At 42.4% G+C, this 23,201-nt stretch overlaps 1 protein-coding gene across 3 annotated transcripts in view; it reads left to right on the top strand.

Moving 5' to 3' along the window:
* The window catches only part of LOC311265645 (PDZ domain-containing protein 4-like), a 33,901-nt gene that overhangs the window by 6,790 nt on the left and 3,910 nt on the right, over nt 1-23,201 (top strand). The window contains exons 1-7 of one of the 3 annotated variants that reach the window (XM_084367528.1): nt 5,267-7,907; nt 15,981-16,034; nt 17,591-17,901; nt 18,019-18,106; nt 18,199-18,297; nt 18,380-18,442; nt 20,670-20,771. In XM_084367528.1, coding sequence (XP_084223654.1) covers nt 7,848-7,907; nt 15,981-16,034; nt 17,591-17,901; nt 18,019-18,106; nt 18,199-18,297; nt 18,380-18,442; nt 20,670-20,771 — 777 coding nt within the window. In that variant the 5' untranslated portion in view covers nt 5,267-7,847. Of the gene's footprint in view, nt 1-5,266; nt 7,908-15,980; nt 16,035-17,590; nt 17,902-18,018; nt 18,107-18,198; nt 18,298-18,379; nt 18,443-20,669; nt 20,772-23,201 lie in introns of those variants that run through there. The other 2 variants (XM_084367529.1, XM_084367530.1) reach the window with 2 other exon arrangements.

Raw genomic sequence — 23,201 nt, 5'->3', positions numbered from 1 at the left:
ATCAGAATAATACAGAAGCTTTTTGGCTATAAAAGCAGGCATTTAGACAGCGGGCAGCCACTGGGGATCGCATTAGGTGAGATCACTAAGGGGGGAGAGGGAGGGATGGAGTGGAATTTAATGGGGTTTTGCACATTTTATCTTGAAAATGCATCAAAGTGTGCACATGTGTGCCTCCGTACGAGTGTGCCTGTAGGCATGTAGGTGAAGGATGTTGATATTGATCATTAAATACATCGCTGCGTGAATAATGTACTCTGTATTGATCTGAGGAGTCGCAGAAGATGAAGCATCATGATCGGAAAACTGCCCGAGAATGATCTGGAATTTCACAGCTGGATTCACCGCACAAGCCAGCAGGTTTAAACATTTTATAATCTGATTCATTTAGGTTGTACCTGGCTGATGTTGCGGCGCCTTTAAGTACATATACTCTACTTACTAGTCTGCAGATTGCATGCTGCATCAAAGTATATTTTAAAATTTTAAATATCAGATAAAAACAAAAAACTGATTGAAATAATTAGACAAATACTCATTAATAAATCAGATACTGGACCCATAATTTATAGTGCACATACTGTATGTATAATTCACTTTACTTTTGCACATTTAAAGGTGCAATACGTAAGATTTGTTTTGTTCATTTGATGGTATGACTTCTATGTTGTGATGTTAGCGTGATAACCAACTAGCCCCCGGCGCGTCTGGGTTCAAAGCTCCTGTACTAGTGGTGTAAACATCAACACTTCCCAGGTGCTCCGAGCTGCCTGTGTGGACCACTAGCTGCACTGCTAACTGAGCTACGTAGCTAATAGCATCTTCAGTTGGCAGCAGTATCTTTACTTCTACTAAAGTATGACTCTTTGGTACCTTGTACGACATAAGGCCAGGTTTCTCCAGGTGTGTTTCTCTGCAGGCCGAGACAGGAGCTGGAGTGAGCAGTAATCTGGGCGTAGGAGATAAAGACTCCATATTCTGGTCTTTGTACAAGCACTCAAATGAATTAAGACCACTCTCACTAAGCCTTCCTCCTCCCCTAAGGTACCGTGATAATCACCTTCCCCTTTGGAAAATTCGAATCCACGCCCACTGCACTTGTTTGGTGTTTTACTCTTTCAAATCCCTTTTTGTTTCAGTCGAATCCTCTCCTCCTCCACCCAACGCTCTCTCATGCTCTCTTCACCCTCGCTCCTTTCTGCCTCCAAACTGTTGCCCAGTCTCTCCTTTTGCTGAATCCCTCGCCTCCCTCCCTCCTCTAACCCTGATGTCCCCTTCACTTCCCTCTGCTCGTCTCTCTGCTCCATCCATGCTCTGTTGTGACACACCGGCAAAGCGAGATGAGAAATGGGAATAGAGGCTTTAGAGTTGTGATGAGTGAAGATGTGAGAACAGTGATGGGTCGACGTTAGGGAATAACGCCCCTCCCGTCACTGCCCCCATCTCCCCAACCACCATGAAAAGCCATTAATTTGTGTAAGAGGACTTACATGTCCCACTTGCCAGTCGGCCTCTTATGATAGACGGATTATTCAATTCTTTATACCGCTCAACAATGGTGTGACTGCTTGTATCTATCTTTCTTCTTTCTCTTTTCATGCTGTTATTTACACAATGTTACAACAGCTTCCTTTTAGGCTGGAGCTCTCTTTAAAACATAATGCATAAAGTCAAAATCTTTCATTTCATGGTTTCTACTTTCTCACATTAATTATCTTGATTTATTTAGGAAGCGTTCCTGAGATCAAGGGCTTTATTGCAATGGGAACAAAAGATCCCAACAAGATGACTCACACAAAGCAATCATTACACCCACGCACATTATCTGACGAATACAGTCACAGATATCATTATTATAAATGGAGCTTCTGGGGCTGAAAAGCAACGTTAACACGCAAGAGCCTTACCCAGCCACTGGTTTCAAAAAGAAGTCTGATTGTATGTAAGCTTATGAGAAAATGACCATACTTCTCACTTGATTTATTACCTCAGTAAACAGTTTCCTCATAAGTTTATGGTCTCAATCTTCTTCAGTTCATTTTTAGAAATTATAATAGATGATAATTGCTGATAAAGCCCGGTATATTTTAGGGTGTGGCTACCAGGCTCTACTTAGGTTCACTGTAAATTTTAAGTTGACTTTATTTTTAAAAAGTCAGGAAACTGATTACCTCAGAATGACCCAGTAAAGTAAACTATTACATTTGTATACGGTTAAACGATGATAACTTCTGGGTTGGCCTACAAAATCCGTCACTGAACTTGATTTCTCTGTGTCGGTGCATTTTTGAGAATTTTTATGCAGCTATCGGACACATAATATGACTTTCTGTGCGGTTAATTAGACTAAATGGCCGGTGCGGAGGGACCGACGTCTGTGTTTTTGTTTTTTAACTTTTGAGATAAAAAATGTCCAACAAAACAAACTGATCTGTACCACAAAGATTTAATTTGAATCAGATGTCCACCAGATCCAGATGAAAGCAGCTTATTTAACATAGTGTGCTCAACAGTAACAAAAGCTTTGGACAAATCCACAAGGAGTGCAGCAAAATGTTGCTTTTTATCCAACCAAATAAAAAAAAACCTATCAGGAATAACTGCTTTTGCAAGAGTTGATCAGTTAGCAGCAGAGTGTCTCAGGTATTCTCTTGGTGCGCATCAGTGTTCAATCCTGCCTTGAATCCATTTTCCTCATCTAGTTAATTAACAAGCGCTTCTGTTGACCAAAGTTGCCTCCACTCAGCTTCGATTAGACGCGGCCACCTCTCCTCTCCGTCCAATCGCTGGCTCAAGCTTTCTACCATTCTTTCATTTATCCATCTCTCCACAGTCTATAGTCTATATAAGTCCCCTTCTCATGCCATCTCAGTGCCGCTTTGAGGCAGCTGGCCCTCATCGTTTCCTCTGTGAAATAGCTTTCACACTCAGTGACTTCTCCAGAATGTGAATGAAGCTGCTGCGAGGGGGTCGCTCTCCAGGACCTGTCACTCATAACCTTGACTATGATATGGCAATCAGGCCACATCCATACATACGCCTACACACACACACACACACACTAACGCACACACATATGTATGCAAATATAAACCTAAAATATGGATCCTTCAGCAGTGTATTATGTACTGGCAGTCTTTTCCTCAGAGCAGTAAATAAATAATGAGAACACTGTTAAAATTCTGCCTGTAGTCCATTGCTCTGTTGCTACCAACCCTCTGACTCCCCTCTGCCACCCTCTCTGAAGAAAAGGAAAGCCACGCTGGAAAGAAAGAGGATTTTTTTTTTTAATTTTTACATATTTTTATTCAATTTTCTTTAATCCCCCCCTTGTTCGGCCCTCTCTCCAGCTCCTTTACGTCTCCTTTCCCCTTTTTTTCTTCGCTTGTAAAACTTCTCTGCTGGGCCTTTGTCGAATGCTGCGCGTCTTACCTTCTTTTACTTCTACTCATGTATGCATAATGTTTTCTATTAACATTTTTACCAGGCGGAAGCTCTCAATTCTTCCCTGTCATGCATTTTAGTGATGCACAGCTCGCAGACTCGTGGAGTATTACAGGAACGCTGCAGACGTGAACGTCTTTTCAGCTCCTGCTCTGCTTTTGTGTTCATGGCTTCATTGTCAGTTGAGATCTGTGGAGGTATACTAATGTCAAACAAAAGGTGGAGGTCAGTGGAGAAAACCCCGGGCTACCTTCCCCTTGGTGCGTGCAGTGAGTTCAAGAAGCAGTCGTGGATAATGTGAGATGACAAGCGTTGGTATTTAGACTTGAACCAGATCATGACTTGAGCCGTACAAGGCGGATCTGTCAGTTTAAATGTGATGAACTCTACTTTGCTCTGTACTCGCGGAGCGGGCCGCTTGATATTTCCGAGTATTTTCCACTGACCTTTCGTGTTGAGATGAAGACAGATTGGGGTTGAGTGAAGCTCGAGAGCAACACATAACAAGACAAGGAGAAATCTGTCCGTGTGTTTGTTTTTTTGTGCGAGCGAGTGTTAACCATGTGGGGTGCACCCAGTGTTAGAGGCTCTGCAGCGTTCTGAGATAGGCTAAAATATGTGTAAGCCTGTTGAACCAGACACAGCAACCATGAAATCCTGTTTCAGAGTGGATTACAGCAAATGGGGGGGTTGAACATGTGTGTGTGTGTGTGTGTGTGTGTGTGTCTGAGTTAGAGGGAGAGGGCGCAACGGATAAACACACAAAAACTGTAAGTGACAGTTGTTCTTTATTTCTTGGCAGCTGATAAATAACTCTTTGATGCAGCCGAGAGAGCTCCAGCACATAAATATGGAAAAATAAGAAAACTGACAGCTTTTTAAATGACAGTATCCACATAGAAAAGGTCATCCCTTGCGTACTGTAAACAAAATTCTTCTTAGTTCAATGCTATCAGCTTCTCTAATCCTTCCTGCCCTGTGGACTCTCTTCCTTTTCCAGCCCTGAGGTACTTGGCAGCAGCACTGCAGCAAAAAAATGTTGCCAGTAAAGCCTTTTTTAAATTGAAAATTAGCTGGTGAGCAGTGTTCAGACTTTCACTGGAGAGAGGTATTTTACTCATAAATATCTCCCAGACCGGGCAGATACTTAAAAATGAAATGTCTCCATATTGCCTCCGCTGCCCCCCCACACTCAGCAGGTCATTTTGATTACTGCAGAAAAAAAAACGTTGTTCCACCGCATCTCCGCTCCTCCGCCGATCTCTCCCACACAGTCATTTGCATTTTTCTCTCTTGGCTCTCTTCCATATCTTTCAATTCATCCTGTCACACCTGTTATTCACTTGCTTTTTCCTCCTGTATCCCCCCTGTGTTTTCCTTCCCCCCCCCTTCTTTGTGGCAGTGCAGAACCTCATCTAAATGCACAGCCAGTCATGAGCTCTCTACCTGCTGCTTTGGGCTCTTTTTTTTTTTTTTTTTTTACTGCTATGAAAAAGTGCAATCATCCTTTTTCTTTCTAATACCATCTCATAACAAGTCAAGGTGACATGGAATTGCTTACATATAAGACGAGTCGACCCATTCCCTGCGGTGCATGCACACCTTGATATTTCATTCACTTTTATGTGGCTTTCTGTGGCTATCTCGTCCCGTCCTGCTCAAACAGTATGCAACGGCTTTCCAGTGCTTGCTCTCTCGCCTGCAGAGAAAGCAGAGAGAGAGGCAGGGGAGTGGAGAAAGTAAAGGAGGGAGGGAGAGGGTAGCAAATGAGGTGTGGGTAAAAATTATAGGGGGACTAGAAAAGAGAGCAGTAGCCCAGCCCTGGAACAGGAGAGGAAAGATGGTGGGGGAGAGAGAGAGAGAGAGAGAGAGCAGTGTAAAATCCAGGCAAATTCAGCTGTAGTAGTAGTGCAGCGTACAGATCAGCAGGCTCCCTCCACCACTGGGGAACAACCGCCTTTTGTGTTCCCCCCGCTGCAGTGGGGGAGTGCATTTACCATCGCGCCCGAGGGGAGAAGCCAGGAAGTATCCTCCAATCAGCCGTTAGTGATTCCTCTCATCTTGTGAGGCTGCTGATGGTGATTTATCACTGACCTGAGACAGGAGCTGCACTCTGCCCAACACTAACCACCTGGAATAAACCACCACGGTTTTTTATTTCTTTTCTTAAGCACAAACACCCTCCTGTGGATATTTCAGCAAGAATGACCAGAGGACAAAAGGAGGATTAAAATGGACTCACTGACTGCCATTCTTGAGTTTCCTTTTCTCCCCTGCTGCGGACTGAAGATGGACTAAACTTTTGCAAGGATTTCTTTTCACGCTCAGAAGAAAAACAGGCAGTTTTCAGAATTATTTGTCATTTTTTATGCCGTATTTTTATTCTGACAGCATGACATGCAGCGGATGATGCTAGTCACTCCACTACAGTCATCATGTAGGAGTGGTACTTGGGTTGATAGAGGTATATGGGGATAGGCAGGAAATGGGGGCTGGAGAGAGGGGGTGACAGGTGGAGCACACCTGCCTGCTGAGCATGTCTGACACCTCGCTGTTGCTGTAGCTCGATCTGCAGAGTTTAGCTACAAGGTTGCCCAAGTTATCATGCTTCTCACTGAGTGGAGATAGCTTTTGAGTGTGTGTGCAGTTTGTGTTTGGAGCCAGAGTTTGGGATTACACTGCCTCTGGAAAGGATACAGGTGTAGTGGAGCCTTGAATGAGGATTAGCAGCTCTAACACCTTGTCGCTGGCAGCACACGGGGAGCGATGGACCTTTTAGACAAGACTCGGGCAGTTCTCACCGAAGGATTAAAGATAAAGGTTTCGCCGACATAATGAGACCCAGAGGGCAAGTACGGGGTCAGTCGAGAAAATTATGCTGAGATTTTGTTCCCTTCTTATTCAGGTTATTCTTGAGGGGATGCAGACTGAGGCTAATCTTAGAGGAAGTGGGAGTTTCACATCAATAGACTGAGGCCGTTTATAGCAGCTGGATGATTAAAATATTGGAGCATGAGTGAACAAGTTTGGGCGTACTTGAAAATATAAAGTATATCCACAGGCTGTATAACATTGCTGGTACTTGTGATAAACAATCTTGATTTCCCCACTAACCCAGCAAGCACAAAATCCAATTGATCCATGAGTTGGTTTGATATTGATCTCCTCCACGCAGTCAGTATAGAGTCTTGTCTGATCTCAGCTCAAGAGGTCACTAATTTAATTATAATCCGTCATTCTGTCTCAGCCTTGAGCTGCCGGCCAGAGTGCTGAGTATGCTGTAGCTCAGAGAATCGATGGTCTAATACTTGTCGTCAGATCGGATGAACACGATTCATACTTCGGGGTGCGTTGTTTACATGTCTTGTGTTATTTGGAGAGGCAGCATGAAAGCTGACTTCTCCACTGATGGCAGTTCTGCTGACAGTTACAGGAAATTTGGCAGCTTGCGTGTGTAGTTAGACTTGTCGATGACAAAAAAAGCGGCTGTCTTGATGCGTGTGCAGGTGTGTTTGTTATATAGGCTTGTATTTCTGGCGTACAGCTTATCTTAGCTGCACAGCAGGGGCTTAATGGTGTGATGGAGCACCACCTCGCACCACCCAGCCTTCTCCATTTAAATTAGGAAATACCTTTAAAAAATGCATTGATTCTGAAGTGGAAGACTCGAGCAGCGCTCTCAGGAGAAGTTATCTCAGCAGACACACTCGGCAACCCTTCAGCGATCCTGGAAAGCAGAGGGGCTCGGTAGGTGGTGAGCTCGGTGTGGTGAGCGAGAGACAGAACAGGACTGAGGCAAGTTGTCTGATAGCTGCGCTGTTTGTATCTACTTTGCTCAAAGAGCATCGCTGAAAGTGTGCTGTTTGGAGGTTTTGCTGCTGCGAGTGAAAAAACTCAGCGTGGGGGAGTTCAGCTGGAGTTCTGCTGGGAAAGCAGCTCTATACTGCAGTTTTTAGAACAACAGAGGCGAGGTACAGAAAGTATACTGGATGATCACTAGATAAGCATTGTGTTCCTGGACATAAGCACAAACCAGCAGGACTGTTTAAGCATCTTTTCTCCAAGATTACGGCCAAACTGGAAATGTTTCCTTGCGATGGAGACAGAAACAAACACATGTCCTCGCAGCTCTGAAACTATCCCGCCATTGAAATTTACTCTGGATTATAACACTTGAATTGCAAGCAAGAAGAGGAGAACAGCGACACACCCAAATAAACTGTGTATCCATCCTCAGCAGGGATGTGCTACTCTGTGGAGGAGTAGTGTATTATACCACAACCCTGTGAATGAGGGTGGGGCTCTCCCACTGCCACAGACAAAGACCTTAAGAAAGAGAGTCCTGGAGTAAGAACTGGTCAAGTCGGGCATTTGTGCAGCACAGCACCGGGTCAGAAGTCACAATGGGGTGCAACATGTGTGTGGTTCAAAAGCCTGAGGAACAATACAGGGTCATGTTCCAGGTGAGCGCTCAGTCTCCTCTCTCCTCCCTCGCTCTTTATCTGCCTTCATCTTTCACTCCTCAAGTGAACGCACTCCTTTGTGCGTCCTCCATAAAGTTTTTATCATTATTCTGTCTTAACTCGGCCCCTTTCTTACAGTGATGCTGCCGGACGAGTGACAGTCAAAACAGCTGTAATGAAAATGTCTTCCCTCTGCAGCGACACACAGAAATTAACAGAAGCTCATCATGTCAACACACTCATTTAATCGCCAATCATTCATTCAATTCCCAATGATCAGATCTGAGTAAAAGATTTATTTAGCATGGAAATATTAAGGAAAGTAGAAGTCAGCTCATTCCTGAATGGGCCAAAACATTAGCGGCATATCACGTAAATAAACCATGATAACGACGTTGCATTGAGCGATTAATAAAAAATTCATCAGGTGACTTAAAACAGTGAATGCATTAAATGTATCTGATGGATTTGAGCTCCAGATAATGTGACACTTTTCACCTCTTTTCCTGCCTTTTGTGCAGATTTTGCATATAAATTACACTTGAAGATACATTTTTAGATAAATCAGCCCAGGAAAAAGGAAGTGGAGATCACTTTGTACCTCTTGAGCAAGGCTATTCATTCCTGTATTTAAACAGTCATTCAGAGATGATACCACTGATAATTATGATAATGATACTTCCACTGTGATTACAATGATTATAATCAGAGAGAAGCAGAGCTAAATTGCGTAAGTAAGATAGAGAGGTACGCTGTAGGAGAAAGTGGAGTGGTGCAGAGCCACAGAGGCAGCAGGATGGATGGGTTGTTAAAGCTGGGCTAAAGTGTTATGGGAGAGAAGGGTTGCCACGGTTACAGCCTCAGCACCAACCTGCCAACTGGGACCACAGACTGTATGTGAGTAAGCTCGTCTGGGCGAGCGGTGCCTAAGGAAAGCTCGATGATACATGCGGTGACCAGAATAAGTCCCACGCTTACTAAGCATGAAAAATGCTCCGCACTCATGGGTATGCAGCGCAACACTTTTAGTATCTGTGGCAGCAGAAGCCTCAGCTGGGTCCCTGTAGCATGTTGGGAGTCTGGGCCAGTTAACTGGGGCTGCATCTGGTGCCAGAGGCGATGCCAAGAGAGAGAGAGAGAGTCCACAACGGTAATGAGTCAAGGAGGGAAATAGAGTTAGGCAAATGAAAGAGTGAAGGAAAGTCACACTGCTGTTCTTTCTGTCAGTCCTTTTTCTGCCGTTTGCCCTTAGATGTCAGAAGTAACTGATTTGAACCCTTCGCGGAGCAGGAGCGAATAGAAAGGCTCGACTCCCCCGGGTGAAGCGCTAGAAAAAAATGAGCTGTGTGCAGCCTGTGTGCAGTCAGTGATCATAAAACCAGAGCAGGATGGTACGTTCCATAATCAGTGACCTTATCCAACAGGGGTCAGCGGTAATGACACTGACCGCATGCAGGTCAACGTCTTTGAAAGTGAAAATCAAATAACTGCACTGATCAGGGCGATGTGAGGTCAGCTGTGCCCCGAAGGTTGTGCCCCCTGCAGTCTTTCATCCCAGGAACACAGAGCACCTGCACGTGGTTTCCAGACGGGTGTGGCGACGAGTGCAGCGAGCGGTGATGGCAGGAGATGTGTTGTATGATTTGAAACATGCAGAGATGTCATGTTGTATGCAAAGCTCACGTGTGAATGGTGGCTGTGTAAGTAGAGCAGAGACTTTGGGGCGGTAGAGCAGCAAGTCTGCATATATTGTAGTCTGGTAAGCCTGAAACGACATTGCTGGCAGGGTGCAGGGGAGCAGGAGACAGAGAAGAAACGCAGATGGAGCTCTGAACCAGAGCCACAGCCTTTGGCTTCGACAGAGTCACTAGTAGAATGAGAATATATTTAACGAAAGCTAGAAGTCTCATATAAGCAGCGTTAGCTTCTTTCTGTTAACTGGCAAAAGAAGTAAAAAAAAAATTAAATAAAATACTTAAGGCTGCCAAGTAATTAGAGACTGCATGCTGTTTTTTTCTATAAAATACAATCTCAGTTATCACATATAATGATTACAAACACAGCAACTCATGCTGTGCAGATGGCTGATTAATCCAAAGATCATGCCAAGTAAGAGATGGAGGTACACGGTGTCCAATCATAAAGAAACATCATAAAAGGGGACACATAATTACATTTCTCCCCACATTTCACGGCTTTCCCCTTTAGTGGTTTGCAGCTTTGAGCTCTTTTCCTTAACTAACATGTATAATTACACCTTCCAATTAGATGCAGTCTACTGAGTAACCGTCTTTAGACAGTAAATACGGCATTAAACAGCTTACAGCTACATCAGGCTGTTAAATTTGACTATATCAAAACACTTGCTTCTCTTGCCAAAGGAATAAAATTCATGCATAATACATTGGGCCTTTGCTACACGTACGCTGCACACTGGTGGTTGGTACACACCCATTGGCATGTTTTCTGATCAATTCTGCCTCCCATTGCCCCGAGTAAAAAGGCCCATCGTCGTTAAGTTGATTAATTACAGACCAGTCTGTGGACTTTTGCTCACATAAACCATTTTGAGCATTTTAAAAAACATTTTACAGTCCCTGACCCACACCGCACAGTAAACCTCTGCGCCCCCTGAGCCCTTCAGCCGCTCCCTTCTTCTTTCTCTCTCCCTCGTCACTGTAAACCGGGACTCTGTTTCCATGGCAACCGGCATCATTAAACAATCGTAATGTGCTTTTATTCACAAAGACACCGAGAGACATGCTGACAGGCTCAGAATCAATACATACCAATGACCAGCTGACATTAGAGCGGGGTGAGTGCTCGTTTTCATTCAAGCCCTCCGCGTGTGCACGAGTGAGAAACCCACACGTGAACAAATAAACTGGAGCAGGACAACATAAGATAAACACAATAGCACCACAAACTGAGCATTATATTGCATTATATTCCATTATGCTGTCTGTTTTATTGTCCGCCCTCATTGTTTTTTTGCTTTTCACCGATGATACAATCCTCCCAAATATAGTTTCCTGTTATTCCTTTAACTCCATCAGCAACACTTTGCTTTGACTCCCCCTTTCTAGCATCTATACGCAGTCATTGAACATATAATACATCACCATGTAGTTATAAGCATATTTAAGGAGTTTATTAATGTACACAACTTCTTCAGAGACAGACATCTTTTATATAATTTCAACTGTATTGTGTTATATTGAGGTTGTGCACCAGCTTTGTGGAGGCTTGCAGGAGGAGCTAAAGTTACATCAATAAACACTTTAAAAAAACAGTATATCTGCTTAAAACCACACCATAGGGTGTTATAAACCATTTATTAAATGTTTATATACTGCTCATTAAAGCTTAATATCTTTTCTTAATTTGCTTTTACTCTCACATTGAAATTAGTGTTGATTTTGGCAGCAATTTTAGATTCAGTCTTGAGCTTTGGACAAAAATGCTTTTTAGTTTTACTGACGTTTTAGTTATTTTTATCCTTCAAGGTTTAGTTGTTGTCGACAACAACTCAAAACGTTTTAGTCAAGTTCGGTCAAAGTCTTTTCTCCATTGTACAATATGTTATAAAGCATTTTCCTTGTCAGACTGGAAGGTTTACTTGTTTACCTGTCGAGCCCTGGATGTTTCCCTCACAAGCTTTAAAACCAGCGACCTGACGTTAGCTAATACATCAACCCAAGTTTAACTTTTTCTACCGCCAACTAAAACTTTCCTGGAGATAAACTGGCTTCATGCTTGGCTAATGCTCCATAACAGTGACTCTACATTAGCAACTGTATATGCTTAATTGACATGATAACTTACAGTTAGCGAACACAAGCTAGCATGGCTTTTGTCTGGATAGTTTTACTCCTCCCACCTAATATCCACATGGCATCTCTCTGTTCCCCTTTATCATGTTCTCCTTTCTGCTAAATTAAGAAAAAAAAGGTGTGTCCAACCCGACCCATTGCATTGAAGCCATGATGTTGTGTGTCAATAATGTCATTAATTTGTTGTATTCATCACCTGGGATTCTGGGAATCAGCACACATCAATAAATAAGGGATGCATTGTTTACACTGTTGACAGAAAGACTAGATGCATAATTGGGCGACATTTTTGAACGTCCATTAGCCCACCGCTAACATTTTAGCCCCGTCAACAAAAACAAAACAACACATATCTATCATCAAATGTATTATGTTTGATAATCTGTGTTTATCTTGTCAACGTCTCTTCTTAGTCATGAAAAAGTCTGCAGACGATAATTTTTCATCAATTTAACACGGCATTAAAACATCTAATTGTCTATCTAACCATGATAACCTGACAGACTGCTCATTCCTCTTTTCGGGCTGTGTGCTTCTTCTTATGTCAACACCCTGTCAGATTTCCCAGGTGAAATGCAGGCTGGTGTTCATGATACGCGTCTGGGCACAGCTGAAAGTGTCTGTCGAGTTCCTCCTGTTTCCCTCGCCGACTTGTCAGACATGCGGCTGACGTGGAGACGAGTCAGAACGGATGCTGACGGACAGGATGTCACGCTCATCTCTGGTTTAATAGGACGAGAGTGACAGAAAAAAAGAGAGATTATTACAGGGTCACATAGTCTGAGACACGCAGTGTCCCACGACCACCAATGAAACAATCTGCCTATAATTAATCTTTTGTTCTAACTGATGAATGTATTGAAAAATGTAAACACATACTCCCACTGAGGCTTGTTAGCCTCATCGCTATCATTTCAAAGCCGTTTAAATCAATATCTTCTCACTGTTATCAGTTTATAATAGGCCTACCCTTCCCTGCATGTCTATTTAAATTAGCCCAGCGATATCAAACAACAGGGGTTACAGCCGGAGTAGGTCAGCTCGTCTTCAGATTAATTGATTTTTCTGAGGTGACTGCTCCAGCCTTCAAAGCCTGGGAGATGAGAAAAATCAATTACCCAACAAGTGGAATTCAATATGTAGGGCTATCGGTCATGCAGGAGCTTTTGCATGAACACAGTGGAAATTCACATAAATCCAGGTTCGGGGGAAATATTCGCCATAAGGGCTTATTTCAGATAAAGATTTTTGTGTGTATTTTTTCCTCACATTGTGCACAACAATGTGTGTTACTGCAGAGTTAGTCTCCGCCTCCTCCCTCCCCTTCTTTTCTCATCTCAGCCTGTTGTACGGCACACGAGATTCATTTGCTCTTTAAAGGGCTTTCAGATAGAAACCAATTATGCATCAACCACTTAGTAGTTTCCCATGAGCTTCCATTGTGTGCGTGTTTACATACAAACACTGAACCCAGAGCCACGCTCGCTCACTATTTACATTCATCCAGCAGTTCCTTGAAAGCTCGTTTTCTACATTCCTCGTGCATCATTATCCCCTCTTCACCTCCCTTTCTCTTCGCTCCTCATGCCCTCCCTCGTCGTCTTTCCTCCTTTGCTCTCCGTCTCTACACTTTGAACTCTTTGCATCGCTTTCATCTCTACCCACATCACCCCCATCTCCACCCTCAGCTCCGCAGCATCCATTGATACCACCACCGCCCGACCCCCTGCTGTGAATTTTGTGGGCTTGACTATTTTTTGCTGAATTTCAATTCCATTTTTAACACAAACACGGAGAACAAGGGTGGAGCGCGTGTGCACCGGTTGACTTCATTATTTGCATGTCGCTTACAAACAGTGGGTGCATGTAACGACCTACTAACCCAGAGATAATAGAGAAACAGCACTTGGTAAGAGTGTAATCAGGTCAGGGCCAAAAAGCTGTCTAACGCACAACAACCATTACCCCGCATGAAGTAATCTTCAAAGCAATCTCAGCACCTCTCATTGATAATGAATGAGAAACCCCCTCCTCTCAAAGCTCTCTCAGTATTCATACCTGTCACTCATGACCACAGAGCTGTTCTCTAACCGCCACTCTCTGATCCTGGAGAGAGAGCCGAGCCGTGCGGTCATGAAACAAAAGCTACCCGAAAAAAAAAAAATCACAAGGTACGAGATGAAATTAACAAAAAAGCACTTTGGTGAAAGATGTTCGGATGTGTTTTCCTGTAATCTAACATGCAAAACTACACAGTGCTCTCTTCTTCATCATCAATAGGCCACGTAGGGAGGAAGCATCTTATTTGCTTCCCAGAGAAGAGGCTCATTAAGAGAGACGACAAGATTTATGGGGGAACATTAGTGGGAGGAAGGACAAAAGCACACAAGGAGATGGGGTGGCTGAAATAGATGGGAAAAAAAGAAGAATTGTCTCCTTCTCCAGAGAAGGGACAGAGCAGACAGATCTGCTGAGGCAGCACGGCGTAGGAAAACAGAAGCGAGGAGAAGCAGGAGTGGCCATGGGTAGAGAGGGAGAAAGGGAAATGGATGTGAGGAAGGCTACACCAGAGGGGAGGTGGTGGTGGTGGTGGTGGTGGTGTTAGAGAGAACCAGAATATATATAAAAAAAGAGAGCAGGGGCTGAAAATGGCAAGAAAGTTTTTGTGCTTGACTGCACAGGGGAACATTGATTTGACATGCAATTACTGGAAGGGGACACGAGAAGAGAGAGGGAGTGGGAGAATGAAGCAGGGTGGTAAAGATGTGGAGAGTCGCAGACAGCCAAGGTCAGCGACTGTGAGCAACATGAATGAGACTCTACCAAGGCTGTCTGGTTCAGGAGCTGCCTGCGACTCTCACTCATGTCAACATCATCATGTGACCGCCAGTCTGTCTCCTGTAATAGATTAAGAACGTTACAAATGATTTCATTTTAAACGACTGGTCCGTTACATTCAACCGTGCGACCGTGAGAGGCTTCACTTAAACACAGCAGTGCTGTGAGCTAAATGCTAACATGCTCACAATGCCATCTGTTAGCATCTGTGTTCAGCAGAACTGCAGTAAAAGCAGAACATTTGTTAAGTTACCTAATGTTAATGATTACATTTACTCTTTCGGACGACGGTGCATGATTACCTGCTGTAGCACAGCTTATTTTTCATTGTTCATATTGCTGTTTTTGTGAACTGTTCAACAATCATAACCAGGGTTAGGTTTGGGTTAAAACGGTCCTTCATCCGTCCAAATATTGAACTACTAGGCTCTGTCTATATGTCTCCTTTAATTTCATTGTCAATAAATTCCCTTTTGAATTGAACAAAAAACAATCCACTTTGAATATCCCCAGAGTTTTGCAGCCCTTGTCAGGACAGATATTGTGATGCTACATATGATAACTACTTCCCAGTGAGCAAAGAGTGGTCTAGATCACGTCTTTTAGACGTCATTTAAGGACATCCAAGATGTCTAAAGGACGTCCTCTGGGGAGCCAGAATTAAAGTTTTTTAGACGTCTTTTCTGGACGTTGTATAGACGTTTATATGTTGTTTATCGACTAATTCTGGCTGTCAGTGGATGCCTAGATTATGGCCTGACTATTGACATGGCCAGGCCATGATCTGGACGTCCATTGACAGCCAGAATTGAGAAAAGACGTCCAGTCAGGCCATAATCTAGACATCCACTTTTATACGTCTTGGATGCCCATAAATGATGTCTAAAAGACGTGATCTAGACCACCCTTTGCTCACTGGGTTTATATATATGAGGACTTTTTTAAATGAACTGTTATTGTCAGAGAGCTCTGAAAGGAAAAGGAATAATGAAACATACTGTGCGTCTCAGCTTGAAAATGTTTTATTTCTCCAAATCATAAAGCCTGAAAGCGTGATGTTCAGCACAAATTACATTATGATAATTTTCAGCGACGCTCTCTTCGCACCACAATTGAACTAGTTTCTCCAGAACGTAAGTGCGTTTTATTATTTAAATATATCGTCAGAAAGGAGCGGCTTTTAATCCACACAGAAAGATAAGAGTGTTTTGTAGAGGAGCGTGCAGGAGGACCGGAGTGCTGAAAACTAATGCACTGCGGAAACTTGTTTTCATCTCTGCCTCTGGTTCTCTCATCTCGAGAGAAAAGTTCTCACAGAGCCTTTTACCATTTTCCATTCATTCACAGTTGTAATAACTTTCTAACGGCACCATTTCCCTGCTTTCTCTGCCTCTCTCCACAGAAGGGTCACATAAACAACATGTTGTGCTCTTTCGAAGCTGACGGTCGATTAAAGGTCTCAGTATACGTCTTTCTGCTCTGCTGCCTGCTGTGATGTCGTGTCCAAACCCTTTTAGATAGAAACCTCTTCCTTTTTTGTGTGTCTGTAGAAAACACTATTAGCTGTGTGAAATACACTTTCATGTCTGCTGAAGTGTACTTTCCTAGTTTTTCTGTCGACTAACTCGAGTCTTTCTTTGTTTTAGGCGTGTGTAGCTGTAGTTCCCCCTCCTGTTCTCTGTGTTTCTGTGAGGCAGATATATTTCTGTGAACTAACCGTGTCTGTCTGACAATACTGCTGATGTGGGTCTGTCTACCCTCATGTGTTCCTCCCTTCCCTTCCCCTTCGTCAGCATCTATGTAGTTTATCCTTTCACTACATATATCTCTGCCCATTTCCTAAGCCTTTTGTCTGTTTCTCTGTGTCGTATGTAGGGTTGGGAATCACAGCGTAACTCATGATGTGATTCACGATATGTTGCCGATGATGACGATCGTATCACAGTACGGTGATTCTGCGCGACTGCAATCATTTAACGATATATACCGATATCTATCTAACTGAGGGAGAAAAAATAACCCATGAAAAGGGAAAATGCAGGAATTATGTATTTATTGTGTAGACAAAATCTGATGTGCACCAGACAAGTCGCTGTTCCTCAACTAAAATGATGTTGTAATTATAATATGAATTCTTGAGTTACCGTGAAACTTGACTGTTGACCAGCAAAAATCTAATCAGTTCATCCTCGAGTCCAAGTGGACGTTTTTGCCAAATTTGAGGAAATTCTATCAAGGCGCTCTTGAGATATCGAGTTCACAAGAATGGGACAGACAGATGGACGGACGACACCCCGACAACATAACGCATCTGGCCATCTGGCTGTCGCCGGCGAGGAGACATACAAAGTGCACAGTCTTAGCTCAGTGGTCCTGGAAACAAACTCAACATGCACCGTCATTCATTAGGAGAGATGTGACTACGTCTCACTAAACTCTTTTTAATCTGTGTAAATTAAGTTTGCAGAAGTTTACACCGCTAAGAAGTATGAAGACGTGACTCTTAGAAGTCATATTGTCAGGCGTGTTTTAATAAAAACAGCAAGAAATCGCAAGAGAAAGCGATGCGATATATCGGCTTATAGGTATTTTGTCTGATGTGGGAAAAACTGGATTCAGAAAATTGCCCTGATTTCTTTTTCTTCAGTATCAAAGCTACTTCATGAAACAGCCACAAAATGTAATCTACAGGATTCGTGTACATGGTCACTAATTTAGCTTTTTTCCACTGTGACTTTCATCATGACTACATTTTGTGCCTGCACCAACACTGTATTTATGAACCACACTGGTGTGGCAGGGTGGAGGCCAGGGTGGATGACTGTCACCACAAAAATAGACAAATGGTGCCAATGTACACAATTCTGATGAGTTCTGTCACTGTTTCAAGAGGTGCCTTGATACTGGGTCGTCCTCCCTGCACCACTGCTCCTTTAATTCAATTTACCCCTCCTCTCTGTTCCTCTTCCTCTTCTCCTCCACCATTTGATCTTGACTATCTGTGTTTTCCAGGTGAATGGAAAGGAGCTGACCCGCCTCTCTGGGGATCCCACCCTGGACATACGGGACCCCATACTGTCCAACATACTGAGGCGTGGGGCCCGCAGACGGGCAGGCCTAGCGGGAGCTCCTGGAGGGTTAGTGCCAGTGACCATGGGCATGGCCGACTGTGTGGACAGCTGCACTCAGACGGACATCAGCTTCCAGCATATGTTGACTCTGGGCAAGAGCAGCCAGCATCCCTGTGGAGCTCCACCCCCACCCGACCCTCCGCCTTCCCCTCCTCTTCCACCGCTTCTGGAGCCGTATCTATTCAATGAACTGTGAGTGGGAGTAGAACGATTTGGTTTTAAGGTCCATGCCATTTTGTTCACACATCTGACATTTGAAGCTGCCCCCAGTTTTCTGAAACATTATGTCCTGAATATTCTTGTTCTTAGCTTTATGGAGCCGGTGTACTACGACCCCACTGACTACTTTGATATCACTCAGCATGAGGTGGACAGACAGGACGAGCTGGAGTATGAGGTGAGAGGCCATTAGCTTGTCTGACTGTGGTACAGAAAACTTCTCCACGGCTCTCCGTCTAACATCCTCGAACTTCTTTCTAATTGCTGCAGGAGGTGGAGTTGTATAAGTCCCGCCAGCAGGATAAACTCGGTCTGACAGTTTGTTACAGAACCGATGATGAGGAGGACCTGGGGATATATGTGGGAGAGGTGCAGAGACGGTTATGAAATCAAATTATTATTCAGTCTTACTCTGTTCTTTGTACACTTCAACAAATCCTTCTTTTTCCAGGTAAACCCAAACAGCATTGCTGCAATCGATGGACGCATCCGCAAGGGAGACAGAATATTACAGGTACTGACCAGAATACTGGAGCTGAACTCCTTTATATGCTGTTACTGAATGAATGTTATCAAGACTTCAGGGTTGTATAACTTTGCACAGCAAGTTAAACCAACAAAACACCTTTTACACCATTTTTGAACGTTTTGCACATGAAATGAATGCATGAAACTAAAGTCTTGGATAATAATAATAATAATAATAATAATAATAATAATAATTAGTAATAATAGTAACAGAATTTTTGTAGCACTTGTCTAAACAAGATTATTATGGAAGCCCAGAGGTGCAAGTGACAAACATTTAGCTGTGTGAAACCTAGTGGATTTTTTTTTTTTTTTTTTTTTAGAGGACGGAAACATTTTCTATGTCTGATCTAAATGGTTTCCTTTCTTGTGTTTATGACCTCAGAACTGATGAAAACAAGGTTTTGCCAAGATAATCTTTCTAAGGTCCTTAATTTTTTTTCATCTGTAAAAATGTGAATTTTTGTTTTTTCCAGGAATCAGAAATTTTAGAACAATTTTTCCCCAGGAGGAAACATTTTTTTTCATAAGTGACAAAAAAAACATAATTTTTTTTTTTTTTTTTTTTAATTTTCTTATGTGAAACCAAGTGACAACTATTTTTTTTTATTTTTTCAGGAGAACAAAAAAACTCTAGGAGTTTTTTCATTCGTGAAACCAAGCACACACAAAAAAATCCAGGAAAAAAAAATTTGTAGGAGACACAGAGGATTTTTTTTCTTAAAGTTTATCCTTTTTTTCTCCTAAAAAAAAAAAAAAGGTTGTCACTCGGTTTCACACAAGAGGAAAAAAATCTCGTGAAATGTTTTTTTACTTGATTACATGCACGCATTTTTTTTTTCTCCTAGAAAATTTGTTTGTCACTTGGTGTCACATGGAAAAAAATGTTCAGAAATCATGATTCCTGAAAAAACAAAATGTATATGTTTTCACAGATGAAAAAAAAATTAAAAATTAAGGAACTAAGAAAAATTATCCTGGCAAAATCTATTTTTCACCAGTTCTGAAGTCATCAACACAAGAGAGAAAACACTTTAGCTCAGACTTAGAAAATGAATCACCAGAAAAAGAAAAAAAAATCCTCACTTGCCCCTCAGGACCTCCGTACAGAGTACATAACAATAAAAAAAGATGGGCAACCATTCAAAATATAGTCACTATTAAGAACAGATGAAAATAAAACACAACAGCATCGAAGTTACAGATCAGATAGCAAATAAAAACATGTTCTAAGCAATAATTTAAAAACAGGTCGAGTGTTTACAAACCTCATCTCCTCGGGCAGCCCGGTCGCTCCTGATCACCAGCCTTGACCTCAGAACAACTAGCGAGGGAGCGTTAGAAGATCTCAGGTTGTGGTTTGGATCTTAGGGAGTCATTAGCTGCATGATATAACTGGGGGGCCTTTAAAGTTATTACAAGAATCTTAAATTCAAACCTGCATTTAACTGGCAGCCAATGAAGGGAGGAAAGAAGTAGGGTAATATGAGACTTATAATTGGTTTTAGTCAAAATACAGGCAGTAGCATTCAGCACTCCCTGAAGTCGAGCCAGTGAGGATCGACTAAGGCATTGCAATAGTGTGGAAAAAACACATAAAAACTGATTTAATTTTGTTAATATATCTTAGGTGTACATACCAGGATTTAACGAGGTTGTTGTGAATCGAATATTAAACATAAATATCTGGCTGTAGATGTCATATTGGTCGCCAGAGGACTGAGCTGCAGAAAGTTATAAGTCATCCATTTCTCAATAGTAGTCAGGAAGTCCATGAATCTCTATATAGACATATAGGAGCATTTTGTAATGCCTACACACTGATTTGGTCTATTGATAAGATCCAAAATAAACTTCCTGGGTCACTTATTTCTGAATTTAATGACTTTCTATATGTTCTCTGTGTGTGTGTAGCATGAATGGGTTACAACCTTCATATCACTGTTGCTGTTAAATAACAAATAAATGACCTTGATCCTTCATATTAAAGGAGATTGTGAATAGTGCAGCATTTCTTCTGAATCCTCTTAATAATAGGATGTACACCATTACTCATGCTATAAAGCTAAAGAGAGACTTTCCTTTCAGCACTGTAACTCTAAAGAAGAAGTATTTCCTGGATGGAGTGCTTTAATTGAATCCAGCCCTCGGTGTAAAGGCTCTTTGGTTATCTAGCATTAGCTCAATTTTATTCTGCTCTCTTTCTCTGTCAGATAAATGGAGTGGACATCCAGGACAGAGAGGAGGCGGTAGCTATTCTCACCAGAGAGGACAGCACTAATGTCTCCCTGCTCCTCGCACGGCCCGAGATAGAGGTGAGGAAATTGGATATGCAGTCTTTGGGGAGCGGGGCTGCAAAGCTCAGTCTGAATACTGACCTAAAAAAAATGCATTTTCTCCCTCTTTATGTAGCGAGAATTAAGCTTACGTGCCTCGGTGTGGAAAAGGTAGTGCTCCTGTGCGGACACCTGGTCGTGAGATTGGGAGGGAGACAATAGTCAGAACAGAAAAGGAAAGAAAATTGGGGACACGAGAAAGAGCACGGTGCTCTGCTTTGTCCTGCCCTGCATGCTGACATGTGGAAGGAGGCAGAGAAGCAAAGAGGTGAAAAAAACATGATGAGAACACAGATAGTGTGGAGAGGAAGGCAAAGACAAATAGTGCTCGTACACACAGTGCTAATGTGGTGCCGCTTTGTAGCCTTCAAGGTCAACCTTCCTGCAGATGTGAGGGCACTGTTACACAAAAGCCCCTCAATAAGCACACCTCTGGCAAATTACTTGAAATAAGCAACTTGACACATGCCAACCCGACTGAATTAAATTTCACTGCGCACCATTGTAAAAATGAGCTGCAGATGGAGACGGTATATGTGAGAGAAAGAAGAGAAAAATCTGTATGCTGAGTGCATTTGTACAGAAGGAGCTAAAGGGCAGATTTAAAAGGCTCTCATTAAAATGGTCCAAGTCAAAGACTCTCTCTCTCTCACACACACACACTCACTCACACAAATAACCTCTCCTGTGTTTAAATATGTCCTTGTATTGGAAGAGATGAGCACAAGTGCTACCTGTGAAAGCCTGACAAGATTTATATTGCAGAGGCATGGTCGCCACATTAAGATTCAAGTGAGAGAGGGCAGGACGGAGAATCATAGTGAGGAAAATGCACAAGCAAGAGATTAAAGCTTGATCTGTTGTCTTCGGGGAGACGGAGGGAGAACCGAGGCTGTTGTCGAAGAATAAGAATGAAGATGAAGATAATCAATACGCCGTCTCGCAGTCTGCACACAGTCCACGTTCAAATCAAACCAATTAGCCAAGATCAACTGCGCTTCTGAGGAGTGAACTGTTTACTAAATCGAGCCCGAGTGTTTGTGCTGTACTTGACCAGATTATGAACAGGGGATGCCAATCAGAACAGATGAGAAGCAACAACAGTTCTGATGAATTATTAAGCAATGTTCATCTCCAAAGACTGGATCACTCTGGATGGAAACTTCGTCTCCTAATTAAGAATACATGACATGAAAAATCTATTTTGTTGTTTGATTCTGAGGTGGCTCATGTTTGGATGTAGTCCAGTAAAGATCCAAACTCTTATTTTTCTCTATAGACAGTTTACTCACTCACAGTAGCAGAGTATTGAAATGATGTTACTTACACAGCACTGGCTCCATCTAGTGACAGAAAGGAGCACCCTAACCCTAACCCTACTCCAACAAGATGGTACAGAGTGTATGTTTTCAGCCGCAGCATGAAGCAGTTTACAGCAAAAACCCACTACACATGATACCTGCTCAACACCAGACGGACGAAGTTAGAGCTGGTGCAGCATTTCAACACCAACAACAGATATTTCCCTCAGTTGGTGCAGAGCGAAACAGAGCTAAAAGAAGAGCGAAGATCGGACTTAAGGCCAGAAAGCAGCATTGACATACGATCCAATCGAACGACAACAGTTTCCTTGTTAAACTGATATCTTGACAGAAATTCAAAGGCATCATAAAACTCAATAGAGTCGAATCCGTCCCTTCATTTTATTTGAGGAACTGCTCAATCCATTTAAAGAAAGACAGCCATTTTAAAAAGTTAATACTGGATCACAGTGTTGATGTTAAAGCTAAAACTAAACTGGGGTTTAAAGGTCAACTTTGTAAGAAAATTGAATTTCTGGATTGAAGGCGGGGTCGGTTTTCATTCAAAAGCACCAGTGTGTTATTTTATTAAGTTGAGATTGAGACTCAAAATGACAAACCTTTCCCTAAAGGTCCACTTTTAAAGAACATTTATTTTTTAAGATAGTTGTAAAGTTTGTGGCAACATAATTTAAAGTTAAACATTGGTTTGATGAGGTTCGAGAATTCTTCCTCGTTGGTGAAACCCACCCTGAAATCAGTAAATGTAGATTGAAAGAAGCTTTTCTCTTTTATTTCCCAGAATATTGTTATATGCTTTCTAAAGATCCCTTCCAGACATGTTAAAATTACTCTTTGATCAATAATTTATTGATACATTTTCCACAAGAAAGTACAATTACCTCATTTATAACTCTCCCTTTCCACCCCTTGGAGCAAATTATCAGATATATTGCATTGTGAAAATTCTGCTGAACACAAGACGTCTTCTACTCCACTGAAAAGTCCGTTCTCAGTGTATGTGCACTGGAGACTTCATGTTTTAAAACACCACACTGATGTAAGTTGTATATTCGACCACAATTGGCTTCGAAATTTGTTGTGACGC

This window comes from Pagrus pagrus, assembly GCF_965226575.1.
Source record: "Pagrus pagrus genome assembly, chromosome: 11".
Classification (NCBI taxonomy): Eukaryota; Metazoa; Chordata; class Actinopteri; order Spariformes; family Sparidae; genus Pagrus; species Pagrus pagrus.
Note: the sequence above shows the minus strand (reverse complement) of the source record. Positions and strands in the feature narration are given on the sequence as shown.